General features: G+C 39.8%; 1 protein-coding gene across 1 annotated transcript in view; it reads right to left on the bottom strand.

Annotated features, from left to right (window-relative positions):
- LOC125457743 (coiled-coil domain-containing protein 150-like) overlaps positions 1-25,335 on the bottom strand; it is an 85,820-nt gene that overhangs the window by 25,462 nt on the left and 35,023 nt on the right. Inside the window, exons 16-20 of the mRNA XM_059651089.1 lie at positions 17,080-17,187; positions 11,213-11,341; positions 10,316-10,485; positions 3,552-3,678; positions 2,123-2,317 (exon numbers count right to left, since the gene is read on the bottom strand). Coding sequence (XP_059507072.1) covers positions 2,123-2,317; positions 3,552-3,678; positions 10,316-10,485; positions 11,213-11,341; positions 17,080-17,187 — 729 coding nt within the window. The remainder of the gene's footprint in view (positions 1-2,122; positions 2,318-3,551; positions 3,679-10,315; positions 10,486-11,212; positions 11,342-17,079; positions 17,188-25,335) is intronic.

The following is a 25,335-nucleotide window of genomic DNA, read 5'->3' as shown; positions in this document are numbered from 1 at the left end:
GGTTACAGGGATAGGGTAGCAGGATGGCTCTGGATGGGATGCTCTTCAGAGAGTCAGTGTGGACTTGATGCCAAATCATCTGCTTCCACACTGTAGGAATTCTATGATACTATGATCTACAAAATCAACTGCTGGGATTCATGAAAGCACCTCTAATAACATTTTCCCAATTTGGCTTGTAGCAACTAAAAGGACAAGAGCAGCAAATGCAAGGCAACAACAACACCTGCGTGTTCTTCTCCAAACCACACACCATCACTGTCCCTGTGTCAAAATCTAGGAATGTCCTTCCTAAAAGCAGTTTAAGATGACAGCTTGCCACCATCTCCAGGCAATTATGGATGAGCAATAAATACCTGCCTAGGCAGCAAAACACAAATTCCATGGCCAAATTGAAGAAAAGCAATTTTATTAAGGTGTTTCAAAGCTTGAAGAATCCAGGTCAAGTAAATTATGAGAAATCACTTCCAACAGTTCTGTACTCAAAGAACAGACTTCATAATGACTGGTAAATGAAACAGAGCTAACAGGAGGATTTACATCTTTTAACCATTCGAAATAGGAACAGGAGTAGCCTTTGAGTTTGCTCCACCATTTAACAGGATCATAGCTGATCTGACATTCCTCACATCCATTTTCCTACTGTTTTTTCCCCATAAACCTTAATTTTTCGACTGATCAAGAATCTATTGATCTCAGTATTAAACAGACACAAGGACTCTTCCCCCACAGTTCTCGAGGGCTAGCAGTTCCAACCACACTCAATGCTGACAAATAGAAATTTCTTCTTACCACAGGCTGGCACGCTTTTATTCTGAGACTATGCCATTTGGTCCTGGACTGTCCCATGTGGGAAACATTTTCTCAGCATTTACCCAGTCAAGCTCCTTAAGAGTCCTATAAGTTTGATCGATAACACCGATTCTCCTAAATTCCAGCGAGGAGAAACCGAACCTGTCTATCCTTTGCACATAAGACAACAGATCCATACTAGGGATCATCTCTGAACTGCCTCAAATGAAATAATATCCTAAGTAAGTGAACTTAAGCTGTTCACAGTTCTCCAGCTGTGGTCTCACCAGCAGCTTCTGCATTTGCAGTAAGACTTCCTTATTCAAACTCCAACCCTCTTGAAATAAGGGCCAACATTCCATTAGCCTTCCTCATTACCTCCTGCATCTATGTGCTAGCTTTCTGTGTTTCGTGCACGAATACCCAAGTCCCTTTATGTTGCAATCTTCTGCAGCTTTTCTCCATTTAGATAACACCGTTCTTTTGTTGTCCCTTCTAAACTGAACAAGTTCACATTTTCCACTATTTCACTCCATTTGCCGACATTTTGACCACTGAATTAAGCTATCAATTTCTTGCCGTAAACTGCATTCCCTTCACAATTTGTCTTTTACTTATTTCTGTGTCATCTGCAAATCTGGCTACAGTCCATTCACTTCCTTCATCCAAGTCATTAATATATATTGTAAACAGTTGCTATCGCAGCTCTGATCCCTGTGGAACACCACTGGTCATAGGTTGCCAACCTGAACTGGAACACCATGTCTCCATTCACAATTGTCTATCCATGCCACTATGCTACCTCCATCTGTACTCACCCAACCCGCACTTCCACTTGCCCTGTGTCACTTTTGAATTCAGGTGTCATCTCAGGAGCTCTATCTCTGAAATGAATGAACTCTTTCCTTAACTTCATTAGATTTGTTAAAATCTGGAATTCATTAGTGGCCTGTTTACAGATTTAAGAATAGCATTCAAAAGACAAATAGCAGGGAAGTGGGACTAACAGAACTTCTCTTATAAAAAGTTAGTCTTGATTCAATGGTGCAGGTAGCCTCCTTTTGATCTCTATGATTCTGTTTTGATCTGATCTGTTTTACTCCATTATTTATTAGTATCTATATCTAACAAAGCTAAATCCGTACAGTCTTCTGGCTCATCACCTACTATTCCCTCTATGTTACACAGAAAGTTTTAGCTTTAAGATAATAGTAAATTGGGTCTTTTCACAGAAGTTGCGTTTCTACAGAGCTGGGAGACCTTGTCAATTTTCACAGCCTGATCTTTCAAAACAAGTTTACACACAAACAAAAAATCATATTGCACATACCTTCACTCTTTCTGTATTTTGTGCATAGGTTGTTCGGGTGTCCAGATGATGTTTTAGTTGAATCTTTTGATCTTTGATCTTTGCTTTCTGACTTTTTATCGTTTTCTCAAATTCAGAAACTTTCAGTCGCAATTCTCTATTGGCTCGTGACACTTCTGCAGTCTTGGAAGTGGCATCAGTAAGACATTTTTTAAGCTATGAAGTTGGAAGACAAATTGCAAGGAAGACGGTAGTGTTTGGTAACAGGTACTTCTAACAGCATTATCTCCTACTCAAATAAAATACAATTCCCGGTAATGCTAAAAAAAAGAAAAGTTTGGGTTGGGTGGAATTGGAATGAGAAATCTCTTTCCCCATCCAAACCTGCTTCTAAATCTAGCTTTAACAACGGCCAAATATTTGGGTAGATAGCCAGCCCGTTCCAGTAAGGTGATTTGCAATATTAATTATGTTGAGGCATTAGCATTTTACTTTAAACAATGCAAGAACAAAAGAATTGGGGCTATACCACTCTTTGTGTTTCATATGTTGTACACAGACACCTTGTAAATGTGCATTCTCACAGAGTAACTCCAACAAATAATGAACCTGGACAAAGCCGTTTCATGGCCCAGCAATTTGTGAACCACTCATATTTGATCACTATTTTCTACAGAAATGATAAATGTTTCAATTTATTTCTCAAAAATGACAAAACTAACTACTTTGATTGCACCTAATACCCATACTTCAGTTTGAAAGATTTTCTATACCTAGTGGTGTTCTCTCCTCCGAATCATAAGGTTCCAGGTTCAAGTCCCAAATCAAGGCTTGAACATAAAAATCAGGTTGACACTCCACTGTTGAAAAGCAGGAGTGCAGGAGATGCCATCTTTCAGATGAGGGGCACAGCTTTAAGGTAAAAAACAAGACATTTACAGGGAATGTGAGGAAAAATGGTTTGACCCAGAGGGCTCTGTGAATCCGGAACTCATTGCCTGTAAGTGAGGCAGAAACTCTCATAACATTTAAAAAGTTTTTAGATGTACTCTTGTGATGTCAAGGCACAGAAGGCTATGCACCAAGTGCTGGAAATAGGGTGGTTGTTTATGACCGGTGTAGACTCAAATGGATCAAAGGACCTTTTTCTGAAGCCCTCTAGTCTAGTCTAGTGTAAAATAAAGCTCTCTTGCTTGGCTAGGCGAACATAAAAGATCCTATGACATTATTTTGAAAAACAGCAAAGAGTTATTGCTGGTGTCAAGGTCAGTATTTATCTAATCAATGTCATAAAAAATATTGAGGGCTTTGTGACTTCCGATGGCCGTCAAAAATATTATACTAATGCAAGACTCTCTGTTATGCAAATTATTTGTCGCTGTTATTTTTGAGGAGTTCATGGTTTTGGGTATTTGTATTTCACTTTGGGAAAAGTGCAAGTTCGACTTACTTCCACAATTTCTTTCTGACTGGCCTTCAACTCAGTCTCTCTTTCACTTTGGAACTGTTTCTTCAGGGCTTCAATCCGTTCAGTGAACATCTTAGATTTAATTTTAGCCCCCTTGAATTCTAGTCCCCTTCAGAGTTTTCATGGTAAACAGGATGAGCAATAAAACAAGTTTACCGTTATACAGTCAGTATAATTAAATATAAGTTACAAATAACAGATTGCAGAAATGTAGTTCTGTCCAATAAAAGCTCTGAACATCATAAATTCCAGCAAACTGGCTGAGATGAGATTACAGAACTGTAATTGATATCACGGCAGCATTAAACTGAGCGCGGTACTGAAGTACTTGAGCAGAACTAAAATCGATGAGGATTATAGATAAGTCTTTCAACCGTTAGAATCAAAATGCATGGTAATGAATTTTGTAGGGCAGACATTGTAACCTTAGAACAGTGAGGAAATATTCATCTTCAAGAACCTTACCAGACTCCAATGGCAACACTATCACCAAGCCTTGACAATAAACATTCTGAGAGTCATCACTGACAGAAGCTTAACTAAACTAATCCCAATAACAAAATGACTATCAGAATGAGGTCAGAAGGCACAAAAAACCAGGTTATAATGCAACAGGTTTATGTGAAATTACAAGCTTATGGAGTGCTGCTCCTTCATCAGGCAGTACTTCACCTGATGAAGGAGCAGCACTTTGCAAGCTTGTGCTTTCAAATAAACCCGTTGGACGATAACTTGGTGCCCTGTGACTTCTGACCTTGTCCGTGCCAGCCCAACACCAGCACCTCCACATCATGACTATCAGAATGGGCAGAAACTGTACAATACACTAAGTAGATAACCTTTTAATCCCATCGTACTCTCTTAACTGCCCATAACAACATCCACAAGGCTTGTCCAAATGTGAGATTGTGTACTTGGATGACTACAGAAGCAAAAGCATTTTAAAAAACTCAGCAAAAAGCATGTAGAAAGCTCAATATCAAACAGGACTATAACAGGACAAGGCTGTGTGCTTGATCAACTTCCACACCACTGGACACAATGCCCAACACCCATTTCTTTATAGGCAGAATATGCCTGGAATACATGGTGTGCTATCTACAACATCAGGTGAAGCATGTTCACTGTGACACCAAAATCCAACTCTGTGAATTCTACCATCAAAAAGGCCAACTGCACAAGATCATCATATCCAAATTCCTCTTCATGTCACACATCATGGCAGCATTGCGAATTGCCTACAAGATGCACTGCAGTTACTTATTAAGGCTCCTCCTTTCGCATCTTCCAAACTCAAGACCTCTATCATCTGGAAAGACAAGTGCAGGAGAAACTTGGCAGCACCATCACTTTCGATTTCTCCTCCAAGCCATTCACCATTCTGACTCAGAAGTATACTGCTGTTAATGGGTCAAAGTCCTGGAACTCCCATTTCCAACAGCACTTTAGGTGTCCCAATGCTCAAAGGATTGCAGTAGTTTGCGAAGATAGCTCACCACCATCTCCTCCAAAACAATTAGGGATGGACAATAAATTTTGGCTTAGCCAGCAATACCCATTACCCATTAAAAAATAGTTTGCTGAAGTCTTGGAGTATGACTCTGGCAGATGACTGAACATTCTTTGAGCAAAGGATACATTATCAACTATAAATTTACAATTGCGCTTATTCTGTATTTCTTTCGAGTCAGGTTCTTCAAATTAAAATAGATTTGATGAGCTTCCAAAAATATTTATTGGAAAAGCCACTTAGTGCAAAGATATGATAATGAATCTTTTCAGGGATTGAATCTTACTTTCAAAGAATGAAAACGAGGCATACTGAAAATGTTTTTTTGAAGTCTAAGCCAGCAACACACAGTATCCCTGTAATTTTGCATTCTGCTTTTGCTTAACTAATTCATTAAGTTCTGTTTTTGGCAAAACGTAATGGCAAATGTCTGAGGAATCACTTTTCAATGGAATAAATTTTGATTCTGCGTGAATTTTAAAATGACCTTCATTGTGTGAACTTACACATTATCAGTACATGCTAAGAAAAAATGGTTCATTGAAACACTCATGTTTCATAAAACCTTGGTGAATAGAACATAAGACTAAAACACAGTATTCTGTGCTTCAGCCATTTCTTCTCACCACACCTTATGATAATGTTGGAAAGTGCATGGCAGGAAGGGAAGGGAGAAGCATCAGAAAAAGATCTTTTGACAGAACTTTATGACAGACGACTGAAATAAATAACGCAAACAGAAAAAGAATCAAAATCAAAAGAATCATCTCTAACAACCATTCAACGTAATCATTAACCCATACTCAAAAAGAGGTCCCTTGAAAAGCACAATTAATGTTTGCACAAGTTTGATATTCGGGTTATCTAGTAATGAAGTACATAACCATAAGTGCAATAAAAGGATAATTACAAGACCATTTGAACTGCTGCACAAAGAAGAATAAATTGTTTTCTCATAGTGCCTTACTGGCGATAATTTCAACTTCCCACCATGCCACCCCAAAAGAAATGGGTGTGTTAGGTATATCTCAAATCCAATACCCAAAATCATCTCCACTCAATACTGGCAAGCTTCCCAGGCTGTCAGACACCTGACAACAACAGAGGCTCGGCCAGTTTAAGGGAAAAGCTACATATCCCCTGCAGCAATACTGCCCCCTGTGGGCAATGAGGAATGTTTCCCCTTTTATGGCATGGTTATCTGCTTCCTTTGGTATCACCTCCAGAAGAGTTAGAGACAGGGGTCCATCATCGCACTCAGTCGAACACAGCAGTGGCTGCAGCCTCCCTTGGGAGCCAAGACAATTGATCAGATTGGATTCCAAGGGGAATCCTGCAAAAATAAAGAGGCAAATTATTAACTTAAAATTCCATTAGCGCGTGGGGAAAATCGCTCCTGTCAATATGGAGGACACAGTGCATTGGAGAAACATTTCAAAGCACTGGTCTAGAACTAATGGACTAAATTTTCCCATTTTTTGATAAGTGTTTTTTCGGGTAAGATTTGTGGCGCATGATCTACCACAGTCCGTGTCGATTCTTCTGACTCAATCTTCTGCTCTTCATCTCATTAATTATACAACTGGTCTCTTTGGTGCTCATCTCATGGAATCATGCTGTAGGGATGGCTAAGGTCCTCACCACAACTAGGACTAGGATGAATGTGACATTCATCCCACTGGGACCATAGTTAAACACCAGCTGTGCACCACTTCAGACAGTGCAAGTTGGGAACTACCTTTCACACTGTGGTCCTGCACCATTACCCCAAGAAAATGGTTCAGAAAGTCAAGTAAACTCCTTGAATCACTGCCAGGGACCTAGCGGTGCTGGTGTTCTTCCTCCTAACTAGCAAGGCAGACCACAATCCCAGATTCAACCAGCCTGAACCAAAATAGAATCCTGGGTAGCACCCAGGGTGAAATTCGATGCAAAACAGCCCAGGAAGAAGGGTAATTATTTTGTGAACTCCACAGGGTTATGGACCACCTTCTTCACTTTGTTGCCTCATGTGCACAGGGGTGCCATTCATAGTAACTGTCAGTGCACAAAGCTCTCAGCAGTGCTCATGGACTACAACTCATTATTATATGCATAATGTCCAGTGAACAGTTTTCAACCACCTAATTTTCCAAACAACACTTCGTGCCCTTTGTGCCCTCTAATCATTGACTGAAGACCATCTCTCCTACTCCTGCATCACCACTATTTGCTCTCCCGTCCGGTTTCAACATTGTCAGACCCTTCCTTTGTCTCAATGGAGGAAAAACCAGCCACTGTCGAGACTGATAGCACCACAGCACTCTGACTGATATAGCTGTAACCAGTGTTAGTTGCACCTGACCTGACCTGGCCTTCACCAACTTCCTACATTGGAACTGACAAGTCCCTTGACTCACAATGGTAGTACCCTAAGTGGCACTGTTCCCCTTGACATCATTAAAGAGTGGTCCTCTTTCACTTTCACAAATGGCTGTTTTGAATGAAAGAGACATAGTGCATTTACCACAACAAGCTGTTGTCTCTCCCTCTGTGCAAAACATCAATGCAAATCACAGAGGATGGTAACCTCTAAGTAAGCACAAAGGATGTTAATGTTAAGAAAGTCAGCTATTATTAGACAGATTCTGCTTTAGATCTTTTGTATCAGACAAGCATTTCTGAGCTCCAAAGTGATGTCCTCAAGGGTTGAAGTGATGAGAGAGTTAACCTGAAAGCAGTCATGATGATTTGGTGAGGCTCGTTGTTTGGTGGGGCCCACTTGTGTGGATGAAGAGTGAAAGTGGGTTCTGTCCATGGCACATGCAGGATATTGTGGTAAAGAAACAATTCTGTAAAGGCTTGGAGAAGCAGGGAGCCAGTTGTTGCTGCCAGGTTATCACTTTGACTTTCAGGTTGAGAATTGTTTCTAGATTCTCCCATAAAAGGAAACATCTTTTTCACTTCTATCCTTTCATGACAATTGAGATCTCACAAAATTCAATCATGTCATCTGTTACTCCTTTTCTAGACTCCAGCGGATACAAACCGACCTTTCCTCATAAGAAGCTGGAATGTATTAAGCACTTGCCAATTCTTGGTAGATACCTGCTTCAAAAGAGCAGCATTGATAATGAAAACCACATCAAGCAGTAAGTGTTTCATAACAAATCCGACTGTACAGTGTAATTGTATTCACTTGTAATGCTGTAAGGCTTGGACTGTGTATCAGTAATGAATCACGGGGCCCAAGAAATTTCATTGCAATGCCTCCGCAGCATGATCAGATTTACTGAGCAGACCATTTCACAAAAATCAGAGTCTTTCTTGAAGGCAGGAAAACGAGCAGTCAGGCAAAACTCCTGCAAAACCGACTTTAATGGACTGGATTGTGTATCCAGATGATTGAAAACCATTTCCCCCACCAGGTCCATTTCTTTCAAATCTCACAAAGCCAATATTCCAGGGCAGGACAAAAAAAAACTCTGAAGCCCTCCAGGAAGTGCATCAGCATTGCCCTTAATGACTGGAGAAGCTTGCTACCAATGGTTCAGAATGCCAAATACTTGTTCAGTCACATGGAGATCCACGGCACAAATCCCTGACACTTAGTAGATATTCTACGCAAATAACAGGAAAGCTGATGGTGAACATGCATTCCCAATTAACACTGCATCAATCAGGTCACAAAACAGGAGAAGTTTGCACTGAGCCCTAGGACAGGTAGTTCTACAAGTTGCTACCTGCAGGACTCATGCTGTAGAAGTCAGAATGATAGTTGTGAACAAACGTTTCCCTCAATAATCCTACACGATAAAGTTCAGAGCATTTATTTTTCATGAGGCCACACAGGTTAGGCCTGCATTTATTGCCAATACCTCATTTTCTGGAGAAGGTGATGGAATGCCTCCTTAAGATGCTGCGCCTATATGGTGTACGATCAGCCACAGTGCTGTTAAAAAGGCAGTTCCAGAATTTGTTGACAGTGAAGGATGAGTGCTATAGTTCTAAATATGTTATAGGGGATATGATTTATGAAATAAATGATTAATATATACATAAAACTTCAGATGTTTCAATTTTGGATTAGTGCTATATGGGTTTTTCTATTGCCTGAAGGATTTAATGATTAACTTAAGTTTTTCTGTAGCCATGGTGATTTCTTTTTTAAAAAAATGACAAACAGGTGCCTTTCATAATAATGAGTTTTTGTTGTACATTAGGAGAGTTTATGACTGAGCAACATTTCTATTGAAGATTTTTGGAACTGTTTTTGGCTTAATGAAAGCTTGTGGTAAACCTGTTTTATTTCTTCTGGTTTTCAGTTTGGACCAGCTCTGCTGGATGAGGGTACATGTATAAAACAGTGCTCCTTAAAAAAGGGGGAGAAAATAGTGAAACTGGATTATTTTATAGTATGGAATTTAGTTGCAGTCTCTCAACCCAAGTGTTTAGATAATATCCTAAAGCAATTATTTGAAACTGAGAGAGTTTAAACTCAGCTATATGATAAATCCACGAAAAGACCACCAGATTTTTCAGTCTGGGAGGTGATGTCACAGTTAACTCAATCTATAGGTGTGTTATATAAAGTGATTTTTCTTAGTTGTGAATAAGGTACACAGGGTGTTTTCAGGTACTGTACTGATACTGTTACATCATTGATGTTTTTGGGATTTGTACTGGTGTGTTTTTGGCTACTAATGAGAATCATTACTGTGTGTTTCAAAATTGTTGTGTAGTAAGTAAATAGTTGGGTTTATTTGATTTTATCTTCGTTTCCTTTTCTTAATGAACTTTTGTTTCATTGTGAAGACCAGATCTGTAAGATTGTGTGCAATGAGACATCACCTCATTAAAACTAAACAAGACAAAATCTATCAAGCCAGATTTCAGTCTGGGATCTGACTTGCCCAATAGCAACAAGAGTTGGAATCATAACAGAAGAATGAATGGTGTAAGATTTGGAGGGAGACTTGCAGGTGCTGGGTGGCTTCTCTTTCTGGATGACTAAGGTCGTGGGTTTGGAAGGTACTATGAAAGAAGCCTAGATGCTACATCAGAACAATAATAAGTAACATATTTTTGAGTGCATCTTAATTGCAAACATTTGAAACAGCATGATTACCATGTTAATAAGGTTTTTTAAAAAAAACATGCAATGAAATCACTCTGATAGCTATGTTGTTGCTTAAATCACAAAATCAGAAGTACAGTATTTTGAAAAATGTTATCTATAAATACTGTATTTTCTTACTTGTCCCGTTGCAAATAACTTATCGCTGTGTCTCTTTGTCCAAGTTCTATTTGTAGACTCTCCACTGTCTGTTGGAGTCTTATGTGCGATGCCAATACATTTTCTAGAGTCACTGTCATTTGACTATTATCTTGCTTAGAATATGTTAAACTTTCCTGAGGTTTTGCAATCTGTAAAGTAAGTTAACATTCAAATCAGTTAAGGTACGGCGTTGTGAATTATTAAAGTACAAGTTCTTGATTGTGGGGGCTTGGATTCTACCTCACACTGTTCCACAACTGAATGCCAATCATCCCATTTAAAACTATTTTTAAACTGATTTGGGTTTTTTTAAGCATCTGCACTTTCAAATCAATTACAAGACAACACGTATGAAAAAGATAGGTATTATGATGTACTTCCTAGATCCAGCTTGCCTTCCACACATTGAAGTTTCTTCTGAATCAAACTATGAATAAATAAATAAATAAGACATTGTTGAGAACCAAACATAATTCTTTGATTCTTCACCAATACTGCAGTGGCAGAATAATCATTCAGACAATAATTTAGTGAATGTCCTTGCAGTTGTTTCCACACTACTGAACTTCTAACAGAATTACGACCATGGAGTGGGAGCAGCTCCAAGCAGATTCTTACTATCACAACTGAGAAGCACTCAACATACTATCTGAATACTAGGAATGTGAGTGATGAATCCACATGCCCATTCTTTTCTTGTGTGTTTGATATCTATGGAAGTAACACTGTTTAACTTCCAAAATGAACTCTGGGTCCATCTGAACTAATATCTGATCATACTGTTTTTTTTCATAAAAACACTGAAGTACTAGAATCAATTACTCATATTACCAGTTACTTTTATAAAGGAAAAAGCATTTTCATTGATGTTATCACCTTATGAGTTTCTCTCTCTTCCATCACCTCTATATATTTTTTTAGCTTCTGGATTTCTTGAAATGCTTCATCACGAGATTTAGTTACTATTGCAAAATCTTCCTCTTTTTGTTTCAATAACGACTGCACCTAGTCAGAAGAGAAGTCAATATATATTGACAACATGAAACAAATTAAATGCAAGTTCGGCAATGATGGTCAATTCACTTCTAGTTTATTCATTCAAAGGTATGTAGAAATGCCTTAATTCAAACAATTCAGAGAGGTGAATTTTAAACCAGTTAAAACAATAAAATGTTCAAATGCTTAGTATCAGAATTCTGACCTGAATCTGCTTTCTGCTGGTTTTAATAGCGGACTGACAGTGGGTGTGCAACCAAACACCACCCAGGGAGTTGCGCTAAGTTGGCAACTCGTCACTAAGTACAACCAGACAAAGATTGTGAGGTTTAAAACTTGGAGAATGTTGGAATCTTAAGGGATAATTTGAAAAATTAATCTCTTCCTAAAATCTAGTTGAGATTCATTTATCATTTAGTTAAAATTGTTAACTACATTGTTGAAATTGTTTCTTTCAGTCTTAGGGATAAGCAGGATCCCGACTAGAGAGAGACTGGTGATTTACTTAGATAGCTACTTTGAATGGTTCTTTTTCTTGTCAGCAGTGCTGATTCATCTCTGCAAAATTTCCATTAGTAAAATACAGATGATCTTGCTAAGCGCACAAAGTTAGAAAGCAAAAAGGGAATAGCTTATGACTGAGTTCAGCTTGATACAGAATGAAAGATGGCAATCTCAAGAGTGAAGGAATTTGATATAGAGTAGGATGAGGGGCTGATCTGACCTTTTACATAAAAGAAATGGGCCAAGAAGAGGAGCCAGCCAGCAGCAGCAGGATGTGAAAGCTTAAGACTGAAAGCATTAATTGGATGAGCAGATAGTTGAGCAGTCAGTGAGTTTTATGCTTTATCTTTTCTTTAAACAGAAGGGCTTTAAATTGGTAGCAGGAATATACAAGTGTTACAATAAAGTTAGCACTTAACTAGTTAAGCCACTTGATATAACAAGAGATTATTATTGGGTCATTTCTTCATTTAGTCAAATTAAATATTGCAGGGCAAGTAATTTGTTGCACCTATGGCATGTGGGAGCTGGCAGACAGCAGTGTAATCTACTGTAACCATATCTGCAATAAACGTCTACACTTTGGAGAACTTCAGCTTATGATGATTTGGAAGCCAAGTTACAGACACAGTGATGCATCAAGGAAGATGAAAGTTATTTGAACACTTTGTTGAAAAAGTCAGTCACAACCCTGAGATGACGGTCTTTTGATTTGGTCTGTGTACTGTATTTGGAAAATCTTGAACATTGCAATTTACATGATCAGGACACTGTTGTAAATATTTAATGGACTAAGTGTTTAGTCAAAAAAGGTCAACTGGACTCAAGATTCACAAGTAATTTGCCCATCCATCGCCCCAAAAGGTTAAAAATTTTAGTTGGGAACACAAAAATGGGATGAAAAGTACAATACACTTCTCCACTTATAAATGTCTAATTGGAAATATTTTACTTTGGTACCCACTTTTGGCAGTTGTCCTATGGGTCCAATGGCCTCATTTTGATCATCAAAACAGAATTATCCTTCATCCAACAAACTGCCAATTTTAACAGAGATAGTAGGAACTGCCAATGCTGGAGAATCTGAGATAACACGATTGAAGCTGGATGAACACAGCAGGGCAAGCAGCAGAGGAGCAGGAAAGCTTGACGTTTTGGGTCGGGACCCTTCAGACTCGAAAGGTCAAGCTTTCCTGCTCCTCTGATGCTGCTTGGCCTGCTGTGTTCATCCAGCTTCACAATGTGTTATCTGCCGATTTTAACTGTCTGATTCTCATACCTATGCAATATATATGAATATCTGGATTAGGAGGAGGAGAAGGCCATTCAGCTACTTAAATCTGTACTATTATAAGATCATAGCTGATCTGATTGCAACCTCAAATCTGCATTCCTGCCAAGCGTTGATAATTTTTCACCCCCTTGCTTAATAAAAATCTGTCTAAGACTGCCTTAAATTTATTTTTTAGGGCTCTGTTTCCAACACTTTTGCAGGAAAAGAGTTCCAAAGACTCATTTTTCAATGCGGCCCTTTATAACCCTCCGGACTGGACATGGACTTTAGCAGTTTCTGGACCAACACTCTGAAACATACTTATCTTACTGCTGTTTTAAATGGGCAACCCCTGACTTTTAAACAGTGACACCTCGTTCGAGATTCTCCAATAAAACATCCTCTCTTCATCTACCTCAGGATCTTATATGTGACAATCATGTCACCTCTTACTCTTCTAAACTCTATCTGACACAGGCCTCGCCCTCACTCCAGATATTTGTTTAGTCAAGCTTCTCTAAAGTGCATTCATCGCTTCCATAAATATGGCAACTAATACTGTGTACAGTTTCTCCAGTGTACTGTATAACTAAAACATAACCTCCCTACTTGTGTATTCAATTTCCCTTGCAATGAATAATGACATTCTATTAACTCGTATAATTACTTGCATAATAATGCTTTGTGATTCATGCACATGGACACCTAGATCTCTCTGCACCTTAGAACTCTGCAAACTCTAACCATTTTAGGTAATATGCTTTTAATTCCCTCTGCTAAAATGGACATTTTCACATCATTATGCTATGAACATTTGTCACATCTTTACCCATTCACTTAATCTACCTTTTTGTAGCCTCATGTCCTTGTCACAATTTACATTCCTACCTATCTTTGTGTAGTCAGCGAATCTGACAATCATATCTTCCATCCCTTATCTAGGTAAGTTATATAAATGTAGAGGGGTCAGGCACCAGCTCCAATCCATGTGGAACATGTTACATCTTGCCAAATGAAAAAGACCTACTTATACCTAGTTTGTTTTCTGTTAGTCTGTTAATCTTCTATCCAAGCTAATGGGCTAACCCCTATACTATGAAGTTTTAAGTTCAGCAATCATCTTTCACGTAACACCTCATCAAATGCCTTCTGGATATTCAAATATAGTATATCCAACAGTTCCTCCTTATCCACTGGACGTTACCTCCTCTCACAAAATCATGTTGATTCTGCCTGATTAACTTGAACTTATCCATGCCTCTTGCTTTAACGTCTTTAACATTAGGTTCTAGCTTGTTCCTTATGATAGACATTAAGCTAACTGGCCTCTTTCTTGTCTTCTCCCTTTTTTTTGAATAAATGAGAAACATGCACTATTTCTCAATGTTATCAAACATTCTGAAAAACCAGGAAAATTTGGAAAATTGAAACCAATAATTATCTCACTAGCCACACCTTTTAAAATCTCAAGACGAAGTCCATCAGGACCAGGGTACTAATAAGCCTGCAGCTCCAACAATCCATTTAGTACCACCTCTCTAGTGATTGTGGTTTTCCCAAGTTCCTGTCTCCCTTGCACTCCCTGACTTATCACAGCTTCTGGGATGTTACTTGTTTCTGCTAATAGTGAAGACTGATACAAAGTACTTGTTCAATTCATCAGCTACTTCTTTAGTTTCCATTACTAATTCTCCAGTATCATTTTCTATAAGATCAATGCTCACTTTCTAACTCATCTTGAAATATTTATGGAAAACCTTATTCTCTGGTTTAATATTTCTGTCTAGCTTTTTGTCTCATGCTCAAATATGTTCCCTCTTTTGGTCATCCTTTTCTATTTTCTCCAATCTTTGTACAGTCACCTGTCTTTCCACAACTATATGCCTTTTCTTTAACATTTCTACTTAACCTTGGATGATGGGTCTGACTCTTGGAAATTTCCTTTCTTGTTGGAATGTATCTATTGTGTATTTTGAACAATCTCCTTGAATGTCTGCTGACCTACGTTTCACCAATTTGCCAATTCATTTTAGCCAGCTCTGCTTTCATGCCCTCAAAATTGCCCTTACTTAAACCTATTAAAAATACCAACTCCTCTCTCCCTCAAACTTAATGCAAAATTCAATCATAATATGAGTCACTGCTACCTAAAGGCACCTTCACAATGAAATAATTAATTAAGTATCTGACTTAGAATACCAGGTCTAGTGAAGCCTGTTCTTTGCTTGACGGTGGTGTTATTCTAAGTGACTATTCCAAAAATATTCTCTGAACTCCAAACTTAGACTATCTATGCCCATCTGACATTCCCCATTGAAATGTAGATTAAAATCTCCTACGATTAGTGCCGTGCCTTTCTGACAAGTTGCTATTATTTATTCCCTTATATTCCATCCTACTGTGTTGTTTCTGTTAGATGGGCATGTACTCATGAGAATTCGTATTTTCATGGAATAGACTTGGCAACTTAAATATTATAAGATGAATGAGTGCCTTATTCTTCACCATCATTTTAAATTTAACCCTGGTCAGTTGATTTTGTTAGGCTATGAGAAGTGCAGTGCAGGAAGGGAGATAAGGATTGCAGGCTGAAGAGGGCTACTGCTCCTTTAGTAATTTGTGGATTACACGTACCTCCTTCAGCCTTCTCCTGTGATTCACCACCCACAATCTTTGCATTCTGCTATAACTCTCCTGACCTAATAACCCAAAATCCAAACAAAAAGCCATTAATCAAATTAAAATGTGCTTTTTAAAATATCAATGTATCCTTGTATCATCCATGCCATCTATGTACTCTTGAAAAATTAGTCCAGATTAATCAAATATTTTAAAGCAGAAATAATTTCTTTTACATAATTTGTACTTCATATCATATCAAAGCAGACAGTACACCTGAATGAACTGAGCTTCAAGTCTCTGTAGGTAAATCTTATATGTGCTAAATTAATCTGTAAAAGATGGCAAAGTTATAATGATTAATCATATTAATGCATCAAAAGAAAACAACTGGAAAATTAGGAAAATATATTTTTTGCTGGCTTTATTGGTCAACACACAATATCTTAATGGAATATAAAGTCACTTCCACCTGGAAAGGTAAAATGTACTGGGCAGGTGAATAAAGAGATTGACATAACTGGTTAATCTGCTGCTCTCTCTCATGATGACTGCATCTGTGTTGCGGCCATTACCACTTCATGTTGCTGGGCTTGAAGGTTTCGAGAGGCTGAAATAGGCTAAGGCTTTTTCCTCTGAAGTATCAGAAGCTGAGGGATTACCTCATAGAGGTTTATAGAATCATGAGGGGCAAAGATAGGGTAAAAAGCCAAGGTCTTTTCCCCAGGCAGGGGAGTCCAAAACTAGAGAGCATAGTTTTAAGGTAAGAAGGGAAAGACTTAAAAGGGATCTCAGGGGCAATATTTTCAAGCAGAGGGATGAGCTGCCAGAGGTAGTGGAGGAGGCAGGCACAATTACAATATTTAAGGCATCTGGGTGGGCACATGAATAGAAAGGGTTTAGAAGGGTATGAACCAAATGTTGGCAAATGGGCCTAGATTAATTTAGGATATCTGGTTGGCATGGACAAGTTGAACCGAAGGGTCTATTTCCATCTGTACAGCTTTATGACTCTATCTGACCAGGGTGATTAAAATACCTTAAATAGAATGGTAGGTGTTCTTGTGATGTAGTGGCAATGTCTTTACCTCTGAGCCAGAAGGCCAGGCTTCAAGTCTCGTCTGGTCTGGAAATGTGAACAGATTGATTAAAAATACCTAACCAGAGTGGTAAGGTACAAAATATGAGGAGGGCATCAAATCAGTGTTAGACACTGACTAAAGCCATGGCCTCTGCCTATTCTGTGTACTTCCAACACAAGCTCATAATGCCCACTGACTGCCATGAGAGCTGATTAAAATTTTCAATTCAAACTCAAGTTGTTATCACACAAATGTTTCAAGTGTATCACCTGAGTATACTTGGTTTCAAGAACTGTGTTAAATTTCAGTAATTGAATATTTGCACAGTTGACATCAGACATGCACTGCAATTCTTCCTGCAATTTCTCCACTCTGGCCTACAGATAACAAAAACAGCAATGACAATGATGTGTTCAGATAGCATTGAAACTTAAACAGTCACAAAAATACCATATGCACTTATGATGCAGAATGTTTTCACTCTCATTCTTTCATAGAATGTGAACTGCAGTGACAAGGCCAGCTCTGTAACCATCTCTAACTGCCCTTGAGAAAATGGTGATGTGTTGCTTTCTTGAAGCGTTGTAGTCTATTTGGTGCAGGCACAATCAGAGCACTATGAGCAAGGGAGTTCTGGGTTCTTTTCATCAGCAACAGTGAAGGAACAGCAAATTAATTCCAAGTCAGGATGCTGCGTGTGGCTTGAAGGGCATTTTTTAGATAATCTTTGTCAATTTGGCTCCAAGCCAGTCGAAGACTCTTATAACTCCTTCCACTTGTTCCCTTTTATTTTATAAGCCCACCATCAAATGACCCAATTAAAAAAATAACAACAAGCATTGCACACCAAGGCAGATGTTCATTAGATATTTTCTGATCAACTTATTCAGACATGTTATTATACACATCTGGAGCAGATAGGACCTGAATTTGACCACTGCAGCGCAAGAACCCCAAGTATTATAACATGTCACAGGAACAGATGGGACATGCAGACAGGCCTTACACAAAACCCAGATCTATTCCCTCTTTATATCTAACCAATCAATGCATTAATCAATTCACCCAATCATCTGCTTAACTATTTGTTATATTAACAGATTCCCTTTTAGAACATTTTTTGAAGGTACAAACAATTCTCAGCGAGCAGCCTGTTACATAATGGTACCGTCCCTATCTCTAGATTAGGAGTTCTAGATTCAAGTTCCACCTCACGATGTACTAACCACCAAGTGTGCAAAAGCACATCTACACAAATTGATCAAAACTCTACATGTAATCTTTGAACAAAACAAATGAAAATTAAACTGAATTGTTTTCATACTGTACACCCCTCTATATCAGTGGCAGAAATGAGAGGGCAACAGGGGGGTGGGGCCAGGAAGGTAAGTTTGTGTATAAAATACTTGCCTTGTGCGTCAGCAGCATCTAATTCAGCGGCGGAAGTCATGAGAGCATGAGCCAGGGGGCAGCCAGGAAGGTAAGTTTGTGTATAAAAAATATTTACCTTTAAATAGGCAGAGCGAAGGCTTAACAGGAGCAAACATGGACATGGGAACTGCTGGGTAAGTGAACTAAACCCAAAAAACTACACGTGTAATATCTCCCACCCATCTTCCACCTCTAAACAACAAAAGACTCTGAGTGGAGGGTTGGTAAGGTGTGTTTGTTCTTCCTTTCTCTTTATGTCTTTTGGCAATTTAGAGCAGAGAGGATGGAAGCTTGGGCAGTTGCATGCTCCTCTTTTAGGACGTGGGAGGTAGCTATCACCATTAGTCACCTTGCCGACTTCACCTGTGAGAACTGCATCCAACTCCAACTCCTCACAGACCGCGTTAGGGAACTGAAACTGGAGCTGGATGAACGCTGGATCATTTGGGAGGCTGAGGAGGTGATAGAGAGGAGTTATAGGGAGGTAGTCACACCTACGTTACAGGATAAAGGTAGCTGTTGACTGTCAGGAGAGGGAAAGGGAACAGGCAGGCAGTGCAGGGATCCCCTGTGGCTGTTCCCTTCAATAATAAACATGCCGCTTTGGATACTGTTGTGGAGGATGACGTACCAGGAGAAAGCCATAGCAGCCAGGCTTCCGGCACTGACCCTGGCTCTGTGGTTCAGCTGGGAATAGGGGAGAATAGGAGAGCGACAGTGATAGGAGATTCAACGGTCTGGGGAACAGAAAGGAGATTCTGTGGTCGTGAACGAGACTCTCCGATGGTAGGCTGCCTCCGGGTGCCAGGGTCAGGGATGTCTCGGATCAAGTCTACAAGATTCTTAAGGAGGAGGGTGAGCAGTCAGAAGTCCTGGTACACATTGGTACCAATGACGTAACTAGGAAAAGGGATGAGGACCTGAAAAGTGAATATAGGGAGTTAGATTGGAAGCTAAAAGGAAGGACAAGCAGAGTAGTAATCTCAGGATTACTACCGGTGCCACGGCTAGTGAGGCTGGTAATAGTCAGCGAGTGCAGCTGAATATATGGATACAGAGCTGGTGGTAGGAGGAAGGGCTTCAGATATGTGGATCATTAGGATGTCTTCTGGGGAAGGTGGGACCTATACAAGGAGGACGGGGTGTACCTGAACTGGAGGGGCACCAATATCCTGGGCAGGAGGTTTGCCAGAGCTCTTTGGCAGGGTTGAAATTAGTTTGGCAGTGGAATGGCAACCGGATCAGACAACAGGGTAGCTGATGTACAGGCAGATACAACATGCAGAGAGTCTGTGAGGAAGGATAGACAGTTGACAGGGCAAAGTGGCAGTCAGTGTGATGGGTTGAAGTGTGTCTATTTAATGCAAGAAATGTCAGGAATAAAGGTGATGAACTTGGAGCATGGATCAGTGCTTGGGAGGTACATTGTTGCTGCCATTATAGAGACCTGGAAGGAGAAGGAATGGTTGTTGGGTGTTCTGGGATTTAGATATTTCAAAAGAAATTGGGAGGGAGGTAAAAGAGGTTGGGGAGTAGCATTGCTCATCTGGGATAGTATCAAAGCTGCAGAAAAGAGTTCGTCGAGAAGGGTTTGACTACAGAGTCAGTATGGGTGGAGGGCAGAAACAGGAAAGGAGCAATCATTTTATTGGGAGTTTTCTACAGACCCTCCAAAAGCAACCGAGACACTGAGGACCAGATTGGCAGGCAGATTTTGGAAAGGTGCAGAAGTAATAGGGTTGTTGCCATGGGTGACTTCAACTTCCCTAATATCAACTGGAACCTCCTTAGTGCAAATAGTTTGGAATGAGCAGATTTTGTCAGGTGTGTCCAGGAAGGATTCCTGACTCAATATGTAGATAGGCCAACTACAGCGGAGGCCAAATTGAATTTGGTGCTTGGCAACTAACCAGGCCAGGTCTCTCGGTGGGACAGCATTTCAGTGATAGTGATGACCTTTACTACACTCATGGAGAGGGATGGCAGCAAATAGTATGGGAAAGTGTTTAACTGGGGCGGCGGAGAATGGAAATTACAATGCTATTAGGCAGGAACTATGCAGCTTAAATTGGGAACAGATGTTCTTAGGGAAACGCACAATAGAAATGTGGAGGTTGTTTAGGGAGCACTTGTTGCGAGTGCTGGATAGGTTTGTCCTGCTGAGGCAAGGAAAGGATGGTAAGGTGAAGGAACCTTGGATGCCATGTGAAACATGTAGGCAAGAGGAAGAAGGAAACTAACTTAAGGTTGAGGAAGCAAGGATCAGACAGGGTTCTAGGGGGTTACAAGGTAGCCAGGAAGGAGCTAAAGAATGGACTTAGGATAGCTAGAAGGGGTTATGAAAAAGCCTTGGTGGGTAGGATTAATGAAAACCGTGAAGTGTTCTATACTTGAGAGGAACAAGAGGACGGCCAGAGCGAGGGTAGGGCCGATCAGGAATAGTGGAGGGAACTTGTGCCTGGAGTTGCTTCAGTATTCATTAGTGAGAGGGACCTTGTCGTTTGTAAGGACAGTTTGAAACAAGTTGATACGCTCAGATATATTGATGTTAGGAAGAAAGATGTGCTTCAAATTTTGAAAAAAAAAAGGAGGATTGACTAGTCCCCTGGGCCAGATAGAATACACCCAAAGTTACTACGGGAAGCAAGGGAAGAAACTGTTGCACCTTTGGTGATGATCTTTGAATCCGCACTGTCCACTGGAGTAGTACCAGATGATTGGAGGGTGGCAAATGTTATTCCCTTGTTCAAGAAAGGGAATAGGGATAACCCTAGGAATTACAGACCAGTCTTACTTCTGTGGCAGGCAAATTATTGGAAAGGATTCTGAGAAATAGTACTTAAGATTATTTGGAAAAGAATAGTTTGATTAGAGACAGTCAGCATGGCGTTGAGAGGGGCAGGTCATGCCTCACAAGCCTTATTGAATTCTTTGAGTATATGACAAAACACATTGATGAAGGTAGAGCAGTGAATGTGGTGTATATGGATTTTAGCAAGGCATTTGATAAGGTTCCCCATGGTAGGCTCATTCAGAAAGTAAGAGGGCATGCGATTCAGGGAAATTTGGCTGTCTGCAAACAGAATTGGCTGTTCAATACAAGAGAGGGTGGAAGTAGATGGAAAGTATTCAGCCTGAAGCTCGGTAACCAGTGGTGTTCCGCAGGGATCTGTTCTGGGACCTTTGCTCTTTGTAATTTTTATAAATGACTTGGAAAAGGAAGTGGAAGCGTGGGTTAGTAAGTTTGCTGATGACACAAAGGTTGATGGAGTGATGAATAGTGTGGAGGGCTGTTGTAGGTTGCCACAGGACATTGACAGGATGCAGAGCTGGGTAAAGAAGTGGCAGATGGAATTCAATCGAGAAAAGTGGATTTTAGAAGGTTGAATTTGATTGCAGAATACAGGGTTAATGGCAAAATTCTTGGCAGTGTGGAAGAACTGAGGGATCTTGGAGTCCACATCATAGATCCCTCAAAGTTGCCACCCAAGTTGACAGGATTGTTAAGAAGGCATATGGTGTGTTGCCTTTCATCGGCAGGTCGACTGAGTTGAGGAGCCACGAGGTTATGCTGCAGCTCTATAAAACCCTGATTAGACCACACCTGGAATATTGTGTTCAGTTCTGGTCGCCTCATTGTAGGAAGAATGTGGAAGCGTTAGAGAGGGTGCAGAGGAGATTTACCAGGATGCTGCCTGGGTTGGAGGGCAGGTCTTATGAGGAAAGGTTGAGAAAGCTATAGCTTTTCCTCACTGGAGTAAAGAAGGATGAGAGGTGACTTGACTAAGGTGTGCAAGATGATGAAGAGGCAGACATAGAGTGGGTGGCCAGTGACATTTTCCCAGGGAAGAAATGACTATCAAGAGGGGATATCATTTTAAGGTGATTGGAGGAAGGTAAAGGGGAGATGTCAGAGGTAGGTTCTTTATACAAAGAGTGCTGGGTGCATGGAATGCATTGCCAATGGTGGTAATAGAGTCAGGTACATTAGAGGCATTTAAGCAGCTCTTCATTTGACACAAGGATGTTAGTAAAATGAAGGGCATGCAGGTAAGTTTCAGCTTAGAGTAGAGTAATAGTCTGGCACAACATCATGGGCTGCAGGGCCTGTACTATGCTTTACTGTTCTGTGTTCTATGTCACCTTCTCATATAAATGATCAGTCATAACATTACTTTTTCTCACATTCATATGTAACACAATCAAGCTTCGATATTCACCCTCTATCTTTAAACAAAAAAAAGTAATATATTTAATCACAATATGCCTGTTCTCCTTGTCCTTCTTGATGACAGAGGGTGCAGATTTTGAATATACTGTCAAAAGAGACCCAGGGGCTTGCTGCATCACATCTTGCACATAAAATACAGTGTTGCCACTGCACCCAGTTGGAGTAAATGCTTAAGTTGTCAATTAAGCAGGCTGTATGCTCCTGGGTGGGACTGAGCTACTTGAATTAATATTAGAATTGAGCTCTATATACTATTAGTCAGTGGTGAATATTCTGTCACACTCTTTAATAATGCTTTCTTGATGGCGGGCAGGCATTCCAGAGTCAGGAGATGAGTTACTGCAGGACTCCCAACCTCTGACCTGTCCTTGTAGTCAGAATGTTTACATGGCCAGTCCAGTTAAATCTCCAGTCAATGGTAACTACTAGGATATTGATGACAGGGAATTAAGTGATGGCAATACTGGTGTATGTTAAGGAGAAGTAGTTAGATTCTCTCTAGTTAAAGATATTATTGCCTATCAAGTATGTGGCAATACATTGCAATTAACTGGTTTGTTAGTAACTCAATCAAAAACTGAGTTACTAAACCTACAGAAGTATGACATCAGCCAAAGGCACAGCATCAGTTTTCACAATTGCACTAACGACATTCATTTCTACCTTATTACCACCTTTCTTTCCTCCTCCACTGTTGCTAATTACCAGCATGCTTATCCAGCATTCAATACTGAGAAGAATGAAGCCACTGTTTTCAGTCCCCACTCCAAACATTATTCCCTAACGACATCATCTCTTTCTCTGGCAAGTTGGAAGTTAGGCTAGTCTGTTCACAGTGTTGGACCCAGACTTTCAATCCTAATAAGTATACAGGTCAACACATTTTCCACCTTGTCTATTTCCATCTCAATAGAAACTTCCTTCAATGTGGATCAGAGGCCTCAAGATGGACATCAGATACTGCCTGAGTGGGTCTCCAGTGCCAAGGTCAAAAGGGCAGTCTTGGTTCACTGGGACTTTTTCCAGTTTTTATTGAATATTAGGTCATTTTGCTGTTACCTCGTTAGTACAGCCATTCCCATGCCAACTTTATGCTTACTCATACCCTAATCATCTCTATGTCCAATTATAGACTGCATGCCAAATTAATATCAGCTGAGGAAGACTTCATCGCATGAAAGAAATGCGTATATATATGTAGGTATTTATGAAAGCCCATCAATGCTTTCTCATTCCCTTCATTTTTAATCCCTTATCAAAACAAACCTCTAGTAATAAGCTCACAAAGTCAACTTATCCTTTGACATTGTCTTTGAGCTGTCAACCAAACTATGAATTTCTTGAAAGGGTTAAATGAGTTAAGTTTCATCCATGTAGTCTGTAGTAAACAAAGTCAGCAAAGCATATGTAGAGAGAAATGAATAACAAACACTGCACTCAGTGTCAATGTCAGTAGCTAGAAGACAAACTATCATTGGAAGAATAGTTAATGCCTATAAAACTGTGGGAAATAAAGACGGATATTGAAGTGAGGCATTGCAATATCATGCTATAACATGTACAAAGCTTGAATGAGTTCTCTAATCCTGCACTGTGAGCTTTAAGCTTCAGTGTAAAGGCTTTTTCGCCATATATGTATTTGAAATGAATAACTGCTACCTGTTCCCCTGAAGTTCTATGTCAATTTTTCAAGTAAACCTGCAACACTTATAAAAATGTGTTATCAAGAATATAATTCACATCACGTGTTGGAATTTTTGAAAATCATTTCAAAGCAAAAGGCATTGGCCGACAGTAGCTATAACGGGCCATTTGCAAAATGCACAAACTAATTTTTGAGAGACCGAGCCTATGGAACACTCAGTGCAAGGTCGCCAAGTTACAGACGTTTGGTAATGGTGTGTATGCTGTGAATGGCAAGATGGCTGGCAAAGGTGGCTAGCTTGTTTGGGCATCCGCAGATGGCTATTTGTACTTGCATAGTTGCATGGCAAAGATGGTCACTGCCAGTTACTCTTAGTGCTCGCAGACTTTGCCTGGGCTATGAATCTGATAAAAGGCTGTGGCATGCTGCAACAGGGGATACCCTGGCCACAATAAAGAAAGCATCTTCTGGCAGTGGGGTCAAAAAGTTCTGGTATCATTTGGAAAATGGAACTCTTGAGCAGGAGATTGCACTTCTGGCTCCTTCAAAGTTACTAAGAAGGAAACCCTGAGGAAAGAAGGTGAAGAAACAGTAAGGAAACAATTAGTGAAGAAATCTACAATCAGGAAATAAGAAGTTGGAAGTATAAAAATCTGTAGCTTGCCCATCTCTCTGAATAGAGCTGTATGTGAATAAAATGATCTCTGTTCCCTAGCCAGACTCATTCTCAATAGGGATAATTTCAAATTAATACAACAGTCAGTTGTACTAATGCTGAATTTCACTCGATTTAATATTTGTAAAACCCCACTTTTTCTGTCATAATAAAAGGTGTCTGGTGGACATTTCACTTGACCACTTGTGTGCTCTTTGGGCTACCCAGAAGTGGTGGTTACATAATTCACAGCCAGTAAAGTGTTGAAGCAGTACAATATAACACTAGACTAAGAAACTGAAAACATGCCAGACAATTTGCTTATAGCAAGCTCACATCGGCTGATTATCGGATAATTTTTTTTGTGATTAGGAATAAATATTGGCTCAGATGCTGGGGATAAGTCAACCCTTCTGTTTCAAAACTGCCAGTTGATTTTTTAAGTTCACTCAATACGGAGGTCTAGGTTATTATCTCAACTGAAACATGATACTACAACAATGTAGCATTCCTTCACCCATTATACACAGGAGTGTCAGCCCAAATTATGTCTGCAGTGGGAT

This window comes from Stegostoma tigrinum, chromosome 14 (assembly GCF_030684315.1).
Source record: "Stegostoma tigrinum isolate sSteTig4 chromosome 14, sSteTig4.hap1, whole genome shotgun sequence".
Lineage (NCBI taxonomy): Eukaryota > Metazoa > Chordata > Chondrichthyes > Orectolobiformes > Stegostomatidae > Stegostoma > Stegostoma tigrinum.
This window is presented reverse-complemented; position numbering and strand designations above follow the sequence as displayed.